General features: G+C 53.5%; 1 protein-coding gene across 7 annotated transcripts in view; it reads right to left on the bottom strand.

The window, feature by feature from the left end:
- Positions 1-16,781, bottom strand: part of LOC115335940 (ankyrin repeat and fibronectin type-III domain-containing protein 1-like) — a 258,206-nt gene that overhangs the window by 83,800 nt on the left and 157,625 nt on the right. The window contains exon 1 of one of the 7 annotated variants that reach the window (XM_030002307.2): positions 8,177-8,206. The exons of the other annotated variants lie outside the window; for them this stretch is intronic. Within the exon in view, the coding sequence (XP_029858167.1) occupies positions 8,177-8,191 (15 nt within the window). The 5' untranslated portion in view covers positions 8,192-8,206. Of the gene's footprint in view, positions 1-8,176; positions 8,207-16,781 lie in introns of those variants that run through there. 7 annotated transcript variants of the gene reach the window in all.

Below are 16,781 nucleotides of genomic sequence, written 5' to 3'. Positions count from 1 at the left end.
AGAAGAAGGGAAACATGGCTATGCACGCGAGGTACACTGAGGTAATCCAGGGAACAGAAACGAAGCCCTGCAGCCATCCCCCAGCAGAGCAGCTCAACCCAGACCTGGGAGCTGGAGGAGCTTGTGGTGTCCTCCAAGCAGCTCTCCCCACCAGCGGCAGCAGGGACCGACCCAGGAAGAGGTCCCGTGTTTCATGGGCTCCCCTGGCTGGCGCATCCTGACACCACAGCCTTGCTCAGACGCCAGCCTGAACCCACCACCTCGCCATGCCAGGACGGCCTCCTGTGAGCAGGTGGGCACCCACGCTCTACCGGCTCATCTTACCCGAGGCTGAATGCTCTTCTCTGGTTGCTTATCCACCCTCACGTCCGGGACCCAGAAGGACAGACCTTGGTGTTTTCCTAGGGCTGAAATGCAAACATAAACCTGGTTCTTTGGAAAACAGGCTTCATTTTTCACCCAACCTATATCTGACCCCCAGGAAAGCGATAAGAGGGGTTCTCCTGGACAGCAGCCCTGTTACTGGCCCCTCACTCCAGAGCACGTCTCAGCAACTCACCCTGGTCCTGCCAACAGGTTGTATTCATCAGGGCCAGGCCAAGCCAGAGCAGTGCCAAACTCCCCAACATCATTAAATTCTGTTTCCTCCTCCTCCTCGGAGCACACCCTTGCAGGTGCATTGCAAAGAGGAGCAGGGATCTGCACACACGTGTGTGTCAGACCAAGGAGGAAAAGAGCCAAGCCCCAGTGCCGTGAGCGGTGCCGGCACAGCCCCAGCACCCACCAGCCCCCGGCGACCCCCGTCCTCCCTCAGTCTCCTTACACTCGGCAATTAAATGCACACAACTGGGTTGGTTGCAGCACAAACCCTCACAACCACCTTTGGGTACCTCAGCAGCCAGGGTAACGAGGACAGTCTCCGTCCCCGAGCCTGCCTTCCTACCGGGAGGAAGAGCAAGCCTGTTAATGAGCATCTGCCAACACCCCCCAATAAACAAGTCCATTTGCACTCATCTTGCATTCCCCTGCCACTGCGCCTTCCCGTGCCTTCCCACCCCCTCTCAGCATCTCCCTCAGCCTTCTCCAACCCCTGCTTTCCCCAACCAAGCCTCTTCCCAGACCACGCTCCCTGCGTCAACAGGGGCTGCTCACCCGCAAACCCCTTGCAGTTCACACCACGCTAAGGCAGACCCAAACTTCAAAGCATTTCTTTACCAAGAGCTCATCCAGGAAACTTTTTTTCTTGACTTCTATTGTACTGCTGCATGCCTGTAAAAATTAATTGATGCATATATACACATGCATGCACGCACAGCCTCTTTATTAAAAAGTTTCTCTTTCTGGAAGGACCTCCCCAAGCTGTGCTGAGGGCTGGCACAGACCGAGCCATGCACTTGCTGCTCATCGGAGCTCCTCTGGATGAAAGAACTTGTCAAATTGCTGGCAAAACCACCGGAGCTTGTAAACTCTGCCAGCTCAACAACAACATCCAGGGTGACATGCACGCACAGGCGTGGGCACCTTCTCTCCATGTTTTCATTAATCAAATCCTTAATTAGGTAGGTAAGGGTGCAAGAGCTGCAAGGGAGGAGCAGCAGACACCCAGGCTGATATTCATCAATAGCCAGTACCAACAGCATGCTACACCCGCTCTGTTTTCTACCTTATTTTTTCTTCTCTTTCTTGATTACAGCCTGCAAACTATTACCGCAACTTTAGCACGTTGGGAAAGAGCTGTGCTTGGGCTTAAGTGTTTGCAGAATCAGGGCCGAGATGTGTAGCTGAATATGCTGCTATTTATAGTGTTAAGCCCTGAGCATGACACGCGCAGGGGGTGCAGCGCGGCTGAGTTCGTGTTGCTGCTAGAACCTGGTTTGGGGGTTTTTTTGCCTTATTTAGGAGGGGTGTCAGCTGCCTGATCTTAACATTGCATTCATGCACTGCCTCGTATTTTCAAACATTTTTGTGTTTTTTTTAATCTTTGGGCATACCAGCTCATACATGTTTATACTGGTTTATAGGTGAAGTTATATATTCATCACTGAAAGGATAAAAAAAAAAAGGCAAGAAAAAAGGCTGGAAGCTGAGTAGTCAGCTCTCAGCTCCAAGGGCCTGCAGTTAATTACACCCTGTCCTCCAGCATGTACTTTACATGCTGCATTGCAAGCCCCGCAGCCTGGCTGGGTGTCAGGCAGCCTGACAGCAGCTCTGCCCGCCAACCCAGCTAATTATAGTGTGGGGAGCAAATGAGCGGGCGCCCTCCCTGTCGCATGCTCCGCTCAATCAGCTGCAGCCTCCCAGGACGTGAAGGACCCAGGGCTGCAGCTCAGCCTGGCAAAGACCATTCCCCTGAGGCAGCCAAGGGGACCACTGGGCACCACAAGGATGAGGGTCTCCAGGAGAGTATTTCAGGTGGTGTCCAAGGGTCCTCACCCCCCAGGAGCACCTTGGCAGGGAGCAGGCTTGCTACCCACCACCTCACCCTTCACCCTGCCCCACCGGAGCAGGCTGAGCATGGCTGGTCCCATCCGAAGCCTGGCTGCTGTCCGACCAGCCAATGCACCTCTCCTTGGACAGATCTCTACCTCCCTTGTTTCCTCCCTCTGCCTTCATCTGTCCCCCAGTACTGGGTCTGGGGGGTACCGCTCCACTCAGTCTGAAAAATTGAGATGCAGGGGTACGTCCCCCTTTCCTCCGGCAGCCTCATCCCCTCGGTAGGGACAAGCCACCAGATACAACTGGACCGCAGCACGAGGGTCCCCACAGCGGGGTCCCCCACCCCGACTGCCTGAGGTTTGCTGTCCCACAGGGAAGCCCGGGCACCGCAGCCCCCTGCCCAGGCAGCACGCAGGCAGCAATGCCTTTGCCCCGGCGTGCGGGACCAGGGCCACCGCAGCGCAGCACCCTTGGGAAGGGCCCTCTGCCATCAAATCACTTATTTGGTAACACACCTGGAAAAGGGCGAGGATCTGGCCGGAGAAGGGATCTGGCCAACCTGGCCAGTCACCCACCCACCGATGAGCTACTAATAAGCACCGCGCACGCAAGACTTGCAGGAACATGAACTGGGCTGTCAGCAGGGGACCAAATAAAACCTAGCTCTTGCATGGGACATCATCCAACCAGAGGTCAAAACGCCATCGGAGAGCAGGTCTCTCATTCTTTTGGCCCAGGAAGTGGCTCCCTGAGGTTATACAACATCTGAGTTAAAACTATGTAAATACATATCCTCACTCCTGGGAAACTGGCTGCCGGCAGCTGGCTCCGTGCCTGTCAACCACGGCACGATGCAAACGTGACCACAATATGCTCTTAACTTATCTGAGACCCCGGAGGAAGAGCGGAGCCACTTGCAGAACAACATGCCCACTGCAAAATAATGATGCTCCTCGCAGCTGGCCTCTTCCTCCTCCTCCTCCTCCTCCTCCTCGGCAGCCAGCAGCAAGCCCGTCACACCGGGAAACCCGCTCCTGCTCGTCCCCAGGGAGCTGGTGGCTCTGGGCCGGCTGGGGGACATGGGAGGCTACAATGCACTCTTCGGTTCTGGTCAGGAAAGGGAGCAGATGTGACTCAGGGGGAGCAGGGACACTGACTGAGGAGGTGATACTTATATGGACACTTTACAGAGCAAAAGCGCTGCTTAAAGAGAGCGGGCCCAACTCAAGATAACTCCTCTAGGCCTAAAAATTCACCTTTACTCTCAAACCAAAAGCAGTTCTTTTAAAAACAGGGCTTGAAGCCTATCAGCCAACCCATTTTGGAGCTGCAAGGCTCTCCAAACGTCCATGCTCCTCCAGTCCTTGCCACCACGCAGCCCTTGTCCCTCTGCGGACCCCAGGGACACTGGCCCTGCTCTTCAGCCTCATCCTCCTCGCCTGCACCCCTGCAGTGGCTGGCAGCTCTGCCAGACCGCCCTCTCACCGAGCACTGCCCTGGGGCACAAAAACGGGTTCAGGAGTGCTGGGAGAAGGAAGGGGGAGCACAAAGTGCCCTGGGAGAGCCAAGGTGCCCCGAGAGCCTGTAGGAGAACAACCCCCGGGCATCGAAGCCCACGCTGGAACCGCTCAGCACAGTCAGGGGTTTTAGGCTGAATTTGCATCCTGTGGCCACGAGCATCTTCGGAAGGCGAAGCCAACCGCCACGGAGGGCAGGGTGGGGCAGAAAGCCTGGATCTGCTTACTTGGATGGGTTTGTAAGAAATGTATATACCCCAGAAGAACGTTTAAACAGAGAAAAACGTACAAAAACATTATCTATGTATATTACAGGTGAGGCTTTAAGTAGGAAAAAACCTTGAGCTTTGCCTGCTTCTCTAGGAATACCCTTTCATTGCCACCCCGAGGCTGAGGGAAGGAAGGGCCAGTTCACTCCAGGCCACCTGCTTCTCATCCAGACAGGACAGTAAAAAGGAGAAGGGGGATGAGGATATCCCTCCATCCCCCCAAAAGCAAGCAGCTTCCCCCGTCAAGCCAACCCAAGCCAGCAGCAAGGTTCAGGTCAGCACATGTGGGGCGACGACGACTTTGTCATATCCCCGAGCCCACCTGCCTGGGCGGAAAGGGACTGGGACAGCCAGACCTGCCCTCGTTGCCCAAGCTTGCCAAGAGACCGCATCACTACGCTAAGTATTTACACGGGCTCCAGCCAGCCAACCACCACTAAATGTTTAGGCATCAAACTCCATAAAGGAAGCGCAAAACACACTACAGAATAAATTGAGTACATTCGAAAAAGCCCAGAGGGGAAAAATAGATTTTTGGAACGTGTTCTCAATCTCATTAATTGGGAAGACAGCCTTGGAGAGGAAAAAAAAAATGATTATATTCCTCCCCAAACCATTATCCACTCTTCAGAGTGTATCATATGAAAACAGTTATATAAAAGAATAAATTATATTTGGAATGGCAAGAACCCCAGAATAAAGCTAGAAACTCTGATGTTCCCATATAAAGATAGGAGACAGTTATCTGTTCCAAATTTTCGAGTTTTCTGCTGCGCCAATTCAAATTCACTACATACCAGCATGGCCATATAAAGGGGACTCCACCCATGTAATCTTGGAACGAGCAATAATCCCCCAAACTATCAATTTAATGTATGGGGATACAAAATGGGACAAGAATGTACTCACAGAACGAGCAATCCATTAACGACATGGCAAAAGGCACCAGAACGTGCACACAGGAATATCTTTTTAAAGTGACATTTGCGTTGAAAGACCGGATCTGAAATTAAGACTTCTGCACGCAGACATCATAGATTTTGCAAATTAAAAGGCCCTTTCTAGATCCAATGTGAATTTTAGTTTTTGTTTTATTTTCTACTATTTGTTCAGTGTCACGTTTCTTGGCCAGCACTAGAAAAATAGCTCTTTGTTGGGGTTTTTTAAATTAACTTTGCTTCTGACCAGCTTTCCAGCCCATCTTGCTCGGGCTCTCCTGAGCAGCAGAGGAGCAGGGATGGTTTAGGGGCAGATCTGCAGGGGTGCAAGGGCTGGAGCCAGGCAGGGTCCTCTTAGCTTGAAGCACATGGAGATGCCCCAGTGCCAGCCCGGGGCGGGGGGATGCAGGCGCTGGCGTGCAGCACCCAACAACGCAGATGCCAGCTTCCCCCCGCAGAGGCGGCCCCGAGCTCCCCGTTACCCTGCATTATATGCGAGGTGGATAAAATCCTCCCTTTTCACAGATTTCTGCAGATGCAACACATCATCAGAAACACGGATGCTGTTAGGCCGTTACAGCTCGTCTCTGCCCCCAGAGCACGCGGGGTGGCGCGGGATCAGGCGCCGCGGCGAGGCGCGGGCGATAGACACACGGGGAAGGAGGATGCGATCCGGCGGTCTGACTGCCCGCTCCCAAGCCCCAGTGAACGTGCTGTCACGTTTGAAACCACACAACGAGCTGGTTACTTGCCCAAACTAAACAAATGATACATAAAGCTCAGCAGGGATCTTTCCGAGTCCCCTTCCCAGTTCGGAAGTAACGGGCACACAGGGACCCGGGGAGCGCCCCAGCACCTCCACATGCCTCCCGCCAGTCCTGTGGACCCCTCCTGCCAACGGCATGAGGCAAGGAGATGGGAATGAGAGCTAGAGCTCATCTTTTATCAAATCAACCCACAGTTTTTAAACTAGCCGAGTGCTGGGGTGCAGAGCCGCCTTGACACCAATCTGAAGCAGAAGCCTGAAGAAGAAATTGCTTATTTCTCCAGCTCTACCAGTCTAATAAAGATAATTTAAAAAAAGCAAACTTCCAGAAACCAGCCCCGCTCATACGCTGAGACCACGATGAGTACCAGCAGCACCACGTCCGACCTTCCCCCATGCCCATCGGCATCATGCGCATCGCCGGCGCTGCAGCAGGCGAGCGGCACCACAAGCGAGTGCCCTGGAAGGCAGCCAGCAGCCAGCAAAGAGACCTGTCCAAGCCATTGGGATGGATACACAGATAAACCAGGTCAGCTAAGTGTTTCCATCCAAGCCAGACAGTGACTAAGAGATGGCATTAATTTGTTACTCAGCCAAAGTTAAACTTTTCAGACCCAAAAGAGCCAAACGGTTGTTCCAAGTGAAAAAGTACTGCAGGATGCATTCCTTCGCCCTGTCCCAGGACTACCCAGGGATTCATGATTTCAGGATGGAGCTGACAGCTCTTTCATACATCACAAAGAATAACGAACTAACCTTTCTGTTTTTCTTTTCACTCCCCAAATGCTATTTACTGGTCGCAAGAAGACACACGTCATGTTCACGCAGCACTCCGGGGAGGTGGAGGACTGTACAAGCTCCACATGCTGTATTGCAGCAGATCAAACGAACACAGAAAACAAAAATTTGTTTTATTGACATTACTGCTGTCAGCACAGAGAATAAAAGAGTGTGCACGAGGGAGCATCCACCTTCCAACCCTTTCTGGATTCAACATAAAGGCACGTGTAAGCTTTACCCAGGGATGTGAGACTGGAAAACACAAATGGATGAACCCTTCGGCACTTGGAAGCCCTTCCAAGTTTCTTTGAAATTTGATAAACTGCTCAAACACCTGTGACTCTTGCACTGCCTGGTTTGGACAGGGACAGGGCAGCACCTCTGTGCTGGGGTGCAGGGACCAGCATGCCCAGGCAATGGAGCAGCAGCCCAATGCCTTGCTGCAGAGCCCAGTGATTCCAGCACCCACACAGAGGGTGGGGGATATCACCAGCAGCTATCACAGCAACAGCCTTTTTATTTATTTTGTCCTGTTTGGGTCTCCAGAAAATGGCATTTTCAAGGGCTAGACTCATGTACGCCACCACCTAAGGTGCCACAAAATCCCAAGACAGTGGCAGCCGTGCACAGCAAATGCAAGGGAGGCATCCCCAGTCCCCCTCTGGTGCCGCAGCCCTTCAGCCCCTGGGCTGAGGCTCCAGAGCCCGGGGCACCGCAGGGTCCCCTGGGTGCCCCACACCTCTACTGGACATCTGCTGCCTGCAGGCAGAGGAGATGTCACCCTGTCAACCTGGAAAAATGCTGCACACCAGAGCTCTAAACAAACGCACTGCCACGCAGATTGCATCCAACTTCATCTGAAACACCAGCTTGAGGAAACTAAGAGCAAAACATATGTCTATGACATGATACAGCCTCGGTAAATCCTTGCAAAGAACACAGATGATGTAATACCCACATCTTATTTTATAAAAATATAATGCTTTCTTGCAATAGGACAAACCCAGGGCTCTGCAGAGCCTCTCAGCTCCAGCATCCCTCTTTTGCAAATCTTCAAAATGAGCTACACCGAGGTGCCATGCCGCAGAGCTAGAAATCAAACTCCCCTCCGCTGCCCAGCACAAGACCCACTACACCTCACCCCTTTTGAAATCCCCCTGGTCCCCTCTCGTCCCTCACTTGGGACCTGTGGACCAGTTCTAATGCATAATCAAACAAGCTTAAGAAATCCCTTTGGGGCAGTGGGGTGATTTAAGTGCCCAGAGAGGCCCCAGCCCCAGTAAGGATGTTCGTGGCAGTGTGCTCTCACTTGAGGGACAGCACGGCGACTGTCCTCATGCCCCTGCAGCATGGAGACCAGGGAGAAAGATGATGTGCTGACTCCACCTGGTCTCCAGTAAAACTCCTGCTAACTTCAGCCGAGCCAGGCTGCTGCGCAAGGCAACAGCCACACAAAAAAGCGACTCTTACGTTCACGCAGGGCATCCTCCCGCGGCAGGTGATGCATATTGGAAGGACTGTGCCAAAACGCAGCGGCTGCTCGGGTGGTAGGTGACACATGCTGCGTGCAAAATGCACATCTCTAAAAAGCTGCTGGGGCTTTTAGGGCTGGGCAGGGCTCCACTGCTCCTCCTCCCGCCGCCCACGGCCCTTCCTTGTCGCACCTACTCCCCGGTCCCCACCCTGCAGCTCCTGCCCGTGTCCTCACGCTCACCCCATCCCGCCGGCTCCTGCCCACCTCTGGCTCAGCGGGCATGGGGAAGCCTTCAAAACTACGGTAACGCATTGGGCCAAACCAACAGCCTGCCTAGCAGCCGCCGCTCGGAGTGGGGAGCCACGATGGCTCGAGGCCGGCTGCCGCGATGCCCGCCGGAGCGGTCCCTTCTCCGGCAGTCCCTTCTCCAGCGCATCGTCCCACACGCAGGGGTCTGCGTACCAGTCGGCTCCGCACCGCACACGCCAGCAGGCCCCCAGGCTGCTCGCTGAGCCCATCTACCCTTCTGGCCTTCATCGTAGCCAGATCCACAATGTCTTCATGAACCACGTGACAAAAAAGCTGCCTTGAATTAATTTTACCTTTTTCCCAGCAAATCTTTTGGGTACCCCCTTCATTCTGGTATTAAATCACTCACCATCTCCGTAACGCTCTGAGCTGTGCAGGCACCCCTGCTTCTTCCTTATCCTCCTCCTCTTCTTCTTTCTCCTTCTCCTCCTCCCCTCCCTCCTGGGGCGGCCGGGCTCTCCCTGCTGGGAGGGCAGCAGCCTGTCCCGAGATTCCTATTCAGCCGCCCGCAGCCTCTCCCTGCAATTACAGGTCTCCACAGCTGTCCCAGGGTAAGCGGCTATGACAAACCTCAAGGCAACTTCCATGGAAATGTCTCTGTTCAGAGGCAGGTCTATCTGCCCCTGCTTTATTCTGCCTGGAGAAGAGCATCCCGCACACACCGGCAGCGTGGTGGTCCAAAACAACCAGGCAGAGAGCAGCAAAATGACCTCAACCTGTCCCTAGAAAACAAGGGTACGGGTGTTCCCCCAGGACCCTGCGTCACCCCAGCGGCCCTGGTCCCCAGCCCTGCCAGCTCCTTCCCAGCAAGGGCAGGTCTGCGGGGCCGGGGCAGCCACCCCAAAGGTGGGGTAACGGCTGGAAACAGCGCAGGGCTTGTACGAGCCCTGCGTTTGTGAAGATAAAAGTGATCCTTTAATGCTACATCCAAATGGTTACTGGTAGGTTTTTCTAACCCACAGGACAATATCTGGCAGGCACACTTGTGCTGTCTGGCTGTAGCAAGATGTGGGTGCTGGGGCACTGGGATGGGCAGTGCAGGGTCCGGCCCCGGCTGCCGGCTGCAGGAGAAGCCTCGTACAGCTGAGCTCGGGGTATGGCCGTATCCCAAAGAGGCACAGCCCAGGGTGGGGCTGATGGCAGTGGGAGACATGTTCGATGCCGGAAGGGAGACCAGCACCACGGCTCTCATGAAGCACTCGCTCCGCCTCTGACCTCTCAGGCTTGATCGTCATGAAAGCCCAGTAGCCCCATCCAAAGGGCAAAGCTGGGAATCCATAGTTTCAGCGGACAACAAAACCCGCCACTCGTGATAGAAACTGCTTTCATAGGGTATGGCAAGTTTACAGCTCCTTTCACCACAAACCTCTCCATACTCCGCAAGCAATAAATGACCTTTTTACCTTGTTCCCCCTGTCCCACAGGAGCTAACAAACTCACCACCCCTTCCCTTGCCTTAACCCTGCCGTGACTCCCAGCCCTGCCCAGCAGCACCAGCCCTGCCGGATTAACACTCGGTGCAAACTCACCACAATTACCCTCCGCTTTGAAGATGGCAGCCTCTGACCTAAGGAAGGATTTGTGCCCTAAACAGGGTCCCATGTTTCCCAGCTCCCACAGTCAGTCCCATAAAAGCCCTCACAAACCACCCGCTGAGTGGGACAGCCAGTAACCCCAGTCCTGCCCATCCACCGCTCATCTGCTCGGAGGCAGCAGCAGCACCGCTGCAAGGAGTTACCCAGGTCTCTCACTGCTGTTCTGCCCATTCATTTTAGGGACGAGGCAGACGGATTCCTTGGGGGACTACTCAGGGAAGATGCAGGAGCCTCTGGTCCAGTGCAAGCTTGTGGCAAGTGCAAAGCACCCAAATATCGCTGACCACAGGTGTCCGTCAAGAACCATCCACTGATGGGGAGAGTCGCTTCGAAATGCGTATGCACATACATCTTCATGCAGGGTGATGAGATGAAAGCCAGAGAAAGAACCGACTGAACTGAGATAAAGAGGCTCCTGCATCCAGACCCCATTTCACCCCAGCAACAGCCAAAACCTTAATAGGAGTTTGTATTAAAGCCTCTGATCTTTGTTGGGGCTTCACCACTGGGCACTGCGTATTCACATGTTAAGACAGTCACTGCCCAAAACCAATTTTAATCCAAATGACATTAAAAAGATACTCTGGGGCTTAAATGACCTGGCAAGCCACAGGCACAGGCAAGGATGGAAAACTAATAGTCTGTCTTGCAACAGTGGCGTGATCACACGACCCTCCTGGCACTCATACCACGTGTCGAGTTTACCCACTCATTACAGACAGGTACAGCAATACCCAGCTCCTGCAGGGCAGTGGGGGGTCATATATATACGTATATACGCACACACATAACCATATATATACATATAGATTTCTATGTTTGTATGTTTTGTTTAAAAGCACAGTTTCCAGGACTGCTCCCATGGGAAGCACAGCACCTTGCTGCTTTGGCCAGAGGTCGGGAGGTGCGGGCAGCAGGAGGAAGGCAAGTCATGCCTTCAGCAGGCCCCGGGGAGGTCTGCCTGCAATCAGGCAGCATTTAAGCTGTTGTGAGGGAAGAAATTAAAGAAATAAATCATATTTTGTTCATGCTCAGTAAACACTCACTAGAGAGTTATGATCAAACCTTGCATATGCTCTTCCCCAAGCCTGGGCAGGCAACAGCGGTGCTGGTTATCACAGGCTGGTCCCAGGGTGGCACGGGAGCCCTGGGCTGGCACAGGGATGTGGGTCCTCACGGGGGGAGCGGGACGGGTGCTGGCGGGGCAGGAGTGGTGAAGACAGGGACGTCAGAGCACAAGGAGTCTTGGCTGGGGATGTGAGGATGGAGGGCTTGACAGGGTAAAGCAAAAGATTTTCTGTGCAAGAAAAGCTGGGCTAAGATGAGATGGTGGAAGAGGGGCTGGGGGAGGAGAGGGAAGGTGCAGCCTGAGTTCCGCAGCCAGCACAGAGAAGGGCAGCAGAAAACACCCTCCGCAGACCAGACCCTGCCCGACTGCCACCGCCCCGCACCCGCGCGCACAGCCACAGTGGCATTGCTGCGGCTGGGGGGTCACCCGCACCCCTGCCCATCCCCTCCTCTCAGGAACCAGCCAGCCGCGAGCATCCCGGCACCTTGGGATTCCTGGCAGCAGCAGAGCGGGCATGGCTGCCTGCTACAAAAATGAATCGGGAGAGTCAGTTTTGGGGCAAAAAGGCCCTTTTTGGAGAGGAGGGGAGAAGAGGAAATTCAATAAAAAAGAAATAGGGAAGAAAAAGCTGCTGTGTAAGAGATGCAGGAAGGAAAAAAAAAAAAGTTGAAAAGAAATCCCTGGGGAATTGTGGAGGAGAAGAAAGAGCGTAGACATGCCAGACGAGCCAAAGCAAGAGCCAGAGAGCAGGAAGCGCCTAACTAGGATGGAGACAGAGATACTACAAAATCACGGTGACGTCATGCCGGAGTTGCAGTGGTTTCCAAAACAACTCCAAACTCCAGCGCCTGGAGAGGGAGCGAGAAGCGCGGGAGAAGTGGAAACGAGATGGGGCTCCGCGCTTGGAGGGAGCTGGAACAGAAGCTTGACGAGTCTGTGGAGCTGAGCCTGCTCCCTTTCGGTTTGCATTGGCGGGACGGGCTCTGGGGAGCCGGCAGACACGGAGACAGAGGTTATTGTAGAGCCAGGCAGCATCAGAAAGGAAATTCCTGAGGGTGTTTTCCTAATTGACACATACAATGAAGTTACAGTCCCCCAAAGCCCCTTTCTGCAAGAAGGTAAATGCTGGATGCTCCCAAGAAGCACAGCCAGGGAGTGAGCAACAACAGAGACGGCGACCCAGAGGAAATAAATCTGCAATAAATGGAAACCACACACAGAGAGTTGTCCTGATGGCAGCGGTGTTGCTCTGCCCCAGCCTGTTCGGATTAGAGGGTTTTATGGCTGTGTTGGCCGGGGTGAAGGACGCGCGGGGAGGCCTGCCAAGGCGGCTGGGTAGACTCAGGGCTGCTTGCAGAGGGTAGAGAACTAAGTGAGAGGAAGACAGAGCGAACCCCCATGGGGTCAAGGCTGTGATGCCCCTTGCCCAGGGCGTGCGATGCGAAGCTGCCTGGCGTGCCCCCACCCTACTCCGGCAGCCAGATGCAGGCAGAGCTACGGCAGCCCCAGTGCCCACCCTCTGGATGAGGGTAACTCAACAGCCAGGGTGACTCCAAAGAAGGAAATTTCTTGGCTGCGTGGACAACCTGGTGACCAAGCAGCAACTTGCCTGCAGAAGGGAATCAATTCGCTCTCATTTCAGGCAGGGAGAGGCTGGCACAGACCTCTGCAACCTCCTGGGGTCTGCACAGGACCCCGACATCAAGGACAAATAGCACAACTTCTACAAAGTCCTTCTGGAAGAAATTTCTCTGCCAGAATGGTGCTAGCCAGGTGGAAGAAACACAGCTTGATGCCTTCGCTTGCATCTCCCCTTGCAATGCTGCCAAAGCTCAGGAAGAAGCCAAACCCCCAGGACTGGCATCATCCATGCTCCTCAGGAGTCATGGGTCGAATGCCCCATGGCCCAAGGACCCCTTCGTTCAGGCTGGTCCAGGCACATGTGTCGAGGTGCCCACTTGAACCACCACAGTCCAGCTGAGACTAGGAACTGGTCAGTCTCAACCTTCCTGCCACAGCCATCCCCGCAGCACCCACAACATCCCCGTCCTTCTGATGGCCCTGAAGGTAGCCGGGATGTCCGGAGCGGCGGCTCCTGGCACAACACAGGTGGCACAGGGCTGTTTTCAGCACGCATCCTCCGAGAGGAGGAGCTAACCAGACTTCACAAACTGCTCTCCCACCATTCCTTTTATTGCTCTTATGCCTACAACTTTGGGGAAGCTTTGACTTCTCCTCTCTCCCCAACCCCAGATGTGTTTCTAGCAACTCACTGGGCAACCTGCCACAGGCTGCAGGGAACTGTGCAGCTTCTTCAGTGCCTGCCTGGTCAAAGCCAAGCCAAAGGCAGCAGCCTGAGTGCTTCCCTACCTTTGTTCTCATGGCTTTACCTACTACAAAGCCGGAGCCCAGCTGCTTTCATGGGCCCGTCGCTCCCGTTAATTGGCAAAGCTGTAATTGGGGCTGTCCTGGTGCTGGGGCTGATCCTGGGGGTCAGGTGCCCTGCAGCAATCCAGGCCTGGATCCTGCTGGGACACAAGGCTGCCCACTCTGTAACCACTGCTGCACATGTGATGAACCTGCTTGGTCTCAGTTCTGTCCTACTGCTCCCATAGCTTCTGCCAAGCAATGAACGCAGGTAACGCTGCTGAACGCTCTGGCCAAGAGGAGGATGGGTGTCAGGACATGCCTGCAGGTTGGTGGACAGGTCCAGGTTAGGGAAAGGGCCTCCCAGCCTTGCGCCACACACCAAGAGAGACGTGCAGGGCAAGCTGGCTGAAGCGGCGCTCTCTGCCTCCGAACCAGTGACCGAGCAGCAGGAGAGCATGCACTGCACACAGCCGGCTCGGCCGTGAGCTCAGCTTGCGAACTTCACTCCTGTGCCCAGGGGAATCCTTGGGAAGGCAGCGAGACTCCCGAGCCAGCAAGAGAGGGGATCGCTAGGACCGCTGCTATGCAGGACCCGGCAAGAGATGGCATATGTGCCATCACAGCGATGTCCCTTCCGTGCACACTGGGTGACTCAGAGCTGGCAGCACCCAGGGAGCAGGGTGGCCACCAGCAGCAGCCCCTACCTGTCAGCCTCCCCGCGGCCCCCTTCCCGGCTCCCTGTTTAAAACTCACCACGGCTGCTTTCCTGCCCGGGGGCGAAGAGAGCCTGACTCACGCACTAGAAGAAATTAATAAGCGAGCAGAGAAGATGGGCTCATCCCATCCACCAGGCAGCATGAATCACTGCTTCTCCTGACTGTCTCATGTATTGTTCCAGCACTGAGTCAGTACCGCTGTGCAGGTTAACAAGGGGAGAAATTAAAAGTTATGGCCTATGAAACACAGCAGCACTGAGAAATTAAAAAAGAAGTGCTACTGTAAGAAAACTAATAGGACTACCCACAGAGTCCCAGAAAAGAAATGCTCTGTGCTCCAGCTTTTGCTCCACAGATGTGCCCCCCACCAGAAATCAAACCCTCAAACCTCCCTCACAGGCAGGCTTGCTGCCTGCAGCATGGGCAACATGCTTTGCAGCATCAGCTTTCTTTCTGTTTAAAAGCTGCCACCTCTGTATTTATCATTTTAAATATACAACCTTAATTGGATAACATAGTCTGGTTGTACCTCCCGCCCTGACTAGGCCACGCACGCTGCACACACACAATGCCTTCCCCACTGCCCTTGAATTCACAGTCCTGGTCTATCGGTTCCTCCAAAAATACAAAATGGGATTTTGAAGGCTGAGGAGGAAGAAAACAGTAACTCCCAGAGCAAGTTCTGTTTCAGGGCAGGGGACCATCGCCCTTCTCAAGGGCCAAACCCTGCAGCTCCTCTCGAGCTGCCAAGCTGCCAGGTTGCTCCATCCCTCCCTGGTAAGGAGAAAAACCCTGCCTGCTCTTCCCAAGCGTGCCAGCCCCCGTTTCCCACCCCAAAACAGCTCCTGCCATGAGTAATGCCTCCCCAGTGTGAACAGCAACTACGTGCTGGACCTTGCAAAATAAATCATACTTCACCTCAAAATAAACAGGAGACTCCTGCACTCAAACTGCTGCAACAACCTGCTTTTTAAGGTTAGGATGGAGCATCTCGAGTCCTCTTCAGGTCCTTGTTCACTGACAATCTACACGCTATGCAACCTGGAAAGTACTTAGCTGATACACAAGACAAGGCTATAAAAACTTGGAGAAACAGCGGACCAGAGCCTGATTTCATGGAACAGAGAGATGAGAAACAGCTTGGGAAACAGGGGCAGCCGCTGGTCTGTCCTTAAACATGAACATGAATTAGAAACATCTGCTGTGCCCTAAGCAACTCTTTCTGATCATATCATCCACAAACAAGTCTCATCCTCCTTTGACACCAGCTAATGAATTGACTTTGAAGATACTGCGTGGCAGCAAGTTCTGCAGGTTAATGCCTCCTGTATAAGAAAGCATTTCCCCACGGCAGTGCTTCATCTCCTTCCTTGCAGCCCTGTGTAATGTACTTCTGCCCAAGAGAAAGACCAAGAAGCGCTCAAAGGACACTCTGTGACTCACGGCGTCAACCCACAGCCATCAACCCCACCGTGCCGAGACTCCAGTGCAGCTCTGCCAGCCCCCTGCATCCCAGGTGGATGGTCGCAGCCTCCTCTGCTCAGCCCCAAGCGCTGCCAGCAGCCCCCCTTCGTCACCCTGCGCCCCACTCCCAGCTGACCAACGTGGTGGTGGTGGCTCTGGGCAGGCCCCAACATGAACACGATGTGAAGCCTACTTGTCCATCATCCAACCCAGTGTCATCCAATCTTTAACAACCCTAGAAAAAGCTAATCTCGACAAACCATCAACTCAAAACAAAACAAAAAACACTCAAAAAACCAGCAAGCACCAGGTTACCTCCATTTTCTCCTACAAGGATCTAATTCAGCTCTAATAGGACAGTTATTATTATATATTAAATGAATGGCAATTGATTATTAAGAGTGTATTCATCGAAACTGGGTAGATGGGTAATAAGATACCTGCCTGTTACATAGCTGTGAAACCACACTGAATATGCTTCTAATGACCAACTGGTATTTACTTAACATTCAATATCCATCGCTAAGAAAGGTCTCTCTAGATTTAATAAGCCTCTGTTATTTTATGTTTAATTAAATACCATCCACTATTAAAAACATATTTAACTGAGGTCGAAACCAGTAAAAACTGTATCTTATAACACAGCTGCTAAACCTCAAATATCTTCTTAATGATTAATTGGGATTTAGCACATGATCGCTGTCCTACTGAGAGCTGATAGAAACCGGAAGCTCAACGATTTGGGGACCAAAGTGCTTTGCTTCTGCAAACAATTCAGCTGGTTAAATAGTGTGGCTAATAAAAATAAAACAGAGCAGTAGGAGCCTCAGTTCCTACGTAACCCAACTTTGGAAAATTCAGAATACAGCACAGCTGCTTCCACAATGCCTGCCGGTCAGTGCCAGGCAACTTGCATGGCTGTGCAGGGCAGCTGGGACCACCGTCCTCCTGCGCTGAGGAGATCTGGGCACCAAGAGTGCATTCCTGCAGGACAGGACATCAGCAGGACCTCTCCAGGTCAGCTCTGCCCCAGCTTCGATGCAGAAGCTCTGGAGTGGTGGGCCGGGGGACTCCTGAT

The sequence above is a fragment of the Aquila chrysaetos genome, chromosome 25 (assembly GCF_900496995.4).
Source record: "Aquila chrysaetos chrysaetos chromosome 25, bAquChr1.4, whole genome shotgun sequence".
NCBI classification, from domain to species: domain Eukaryota; kingdom Metazoa; phylum Chordata; class Aves; order Accipitriformes; family Accipitridae; genus Aquila; species Aquila chrysaetos.
The sequence above is the reverse complement of the archived record's forward strand: the minus strand, read 5'-3'. Positions and strand labels throughout refer to the sequence as shown.